Here is a 1,182-nt window from a genome sequence, read left to right as displayed (position 1 = left end):
AGAAGGCAGAGAGCAGAGGGACAGAATCTGATATTTGGAGAAATCTCTTGGGTCTGCTTCATGGAGTCACACCTGAAATCACATCTAAATTTGGACTTTAACTGAGATATGTAACAAAATTTCTTCATGTTGTGCGTCACTTGGATGGAGATTTTCTTTCATGTATGGCCGAAAGAGTCCTCACTGATTCTCTACCTAATTTAGAGGGTTGTTGTGAGGTTTAAATAAAATAGCACTTGGTGAAACATGGCATACAAATACCATGTGATAAGTGGAAGCCCATGTTGCGGTTGTGATGAGTTTGTTTTTACAGAGTTCTGTGACCTTTGCATCTACATCTCAGTGTTGGCATGTTTCTGTTATTCTCTTCATATTCAATTTCTCCCCTGAAGGAAGGTGGCTGAGCACCTGCCCAGCCTCAGGCTCTTGCCAACCAGGCTGTGATTCACAAGCTCTCTGCACACAACAATGGAGAACACTGAGGTCGCACACCGAGGCCCAACTCTTCTCATGTCTTATTTTCTCTTGTTTGGCAACATTTGTCTACTTCAAGCTCACACATAAATGTTCTCAGCAAAGCACTCCAAATGCCCTTTTCAGAAACCTACATCCACATGAAAACAATGGCAACAAGAAAAAGGTGGAAACTTTCTAGTACAGGCCCAGATTTTGAAAATGTTATAAAGAGGTTATTGTGTGTTCGAACTTTTCACACAAGAATTGGAGGCAATTTAACACAAGAATAATAAACAGAGGAAGGCTGGCTAATGCAGAGCAGATGGCCTGAAGGACAGTGCTAGGCATTTCAACATCTGCCCCTGTGGACTTCTGGGTTCAAGATGACTGAGTGCTGTTTTCCTCAGCTAAAAATAAAGATAATGCCCTTGGGGAAAACATAGATATGGCCAGCTTTATTTCTAGGGTGGTTGGTGGACTAAAGTTTTCAAGAATTTACCACATAGCCAGTATTTGGCATTCACTAATTTAATCCTGACTACAACTCTGTATTAACGATGAGAAAACCAAGACTCTGACAAAGTGCAGCTCTCTTACCAGAGGGTGCGCAGTCGGCATGAGAGTAGAGTCAGGATCAGTCCTCAGTCTGTCCACTGCCTATACCACTGTTCTGCAAAATGGGCTAACAGAGGAGCAGGGAAAAAAGGGACCTGGCCAAATAAATTT

At 42.4% G+C, this 1,182-nt stretch overlaps 1 protein-coding gene across 1 annotated transcript; it reads left to right on the top strand.

Moving 5' to 3' along the window:
- The first annotated feature begins 614 nt into the window (after positions 1 to 614).
- On the top strand, positions 615 to 988 carry CUNH3orf35 (chromosome unknown C3orf35 homolog). The gene is given in 2 exon segments (XM_004648905.1): positions 615 to 738; positions 741 to 988. Coding segments are annotated over 2 exon segments (372 nt in total).
- The last annotated feature ends 194 nt before the right edge of the window (positions 989 to 1,182 follow it).

Source organism: Octodon degus, unplaced genomic scaffold, assembly GCF_000260255.1.
Source record: "Octodon degus isolate 3935 unplaced genomic scaffold, OctDeg1.0 scaffold00071, whole genome shotgun sequence".
Classification (NCBI taxonomy): Eukaryota; Metazoa; Chordata; class Mammalia; order Rodentia; family Octodontidae; genus Octodon; species Octodon degus.
The sequence above is the reverse complement of the archived record's forward strand: the minus strand, read 5'-3'. Positions and strand labels throughout refer to the sequence as shown.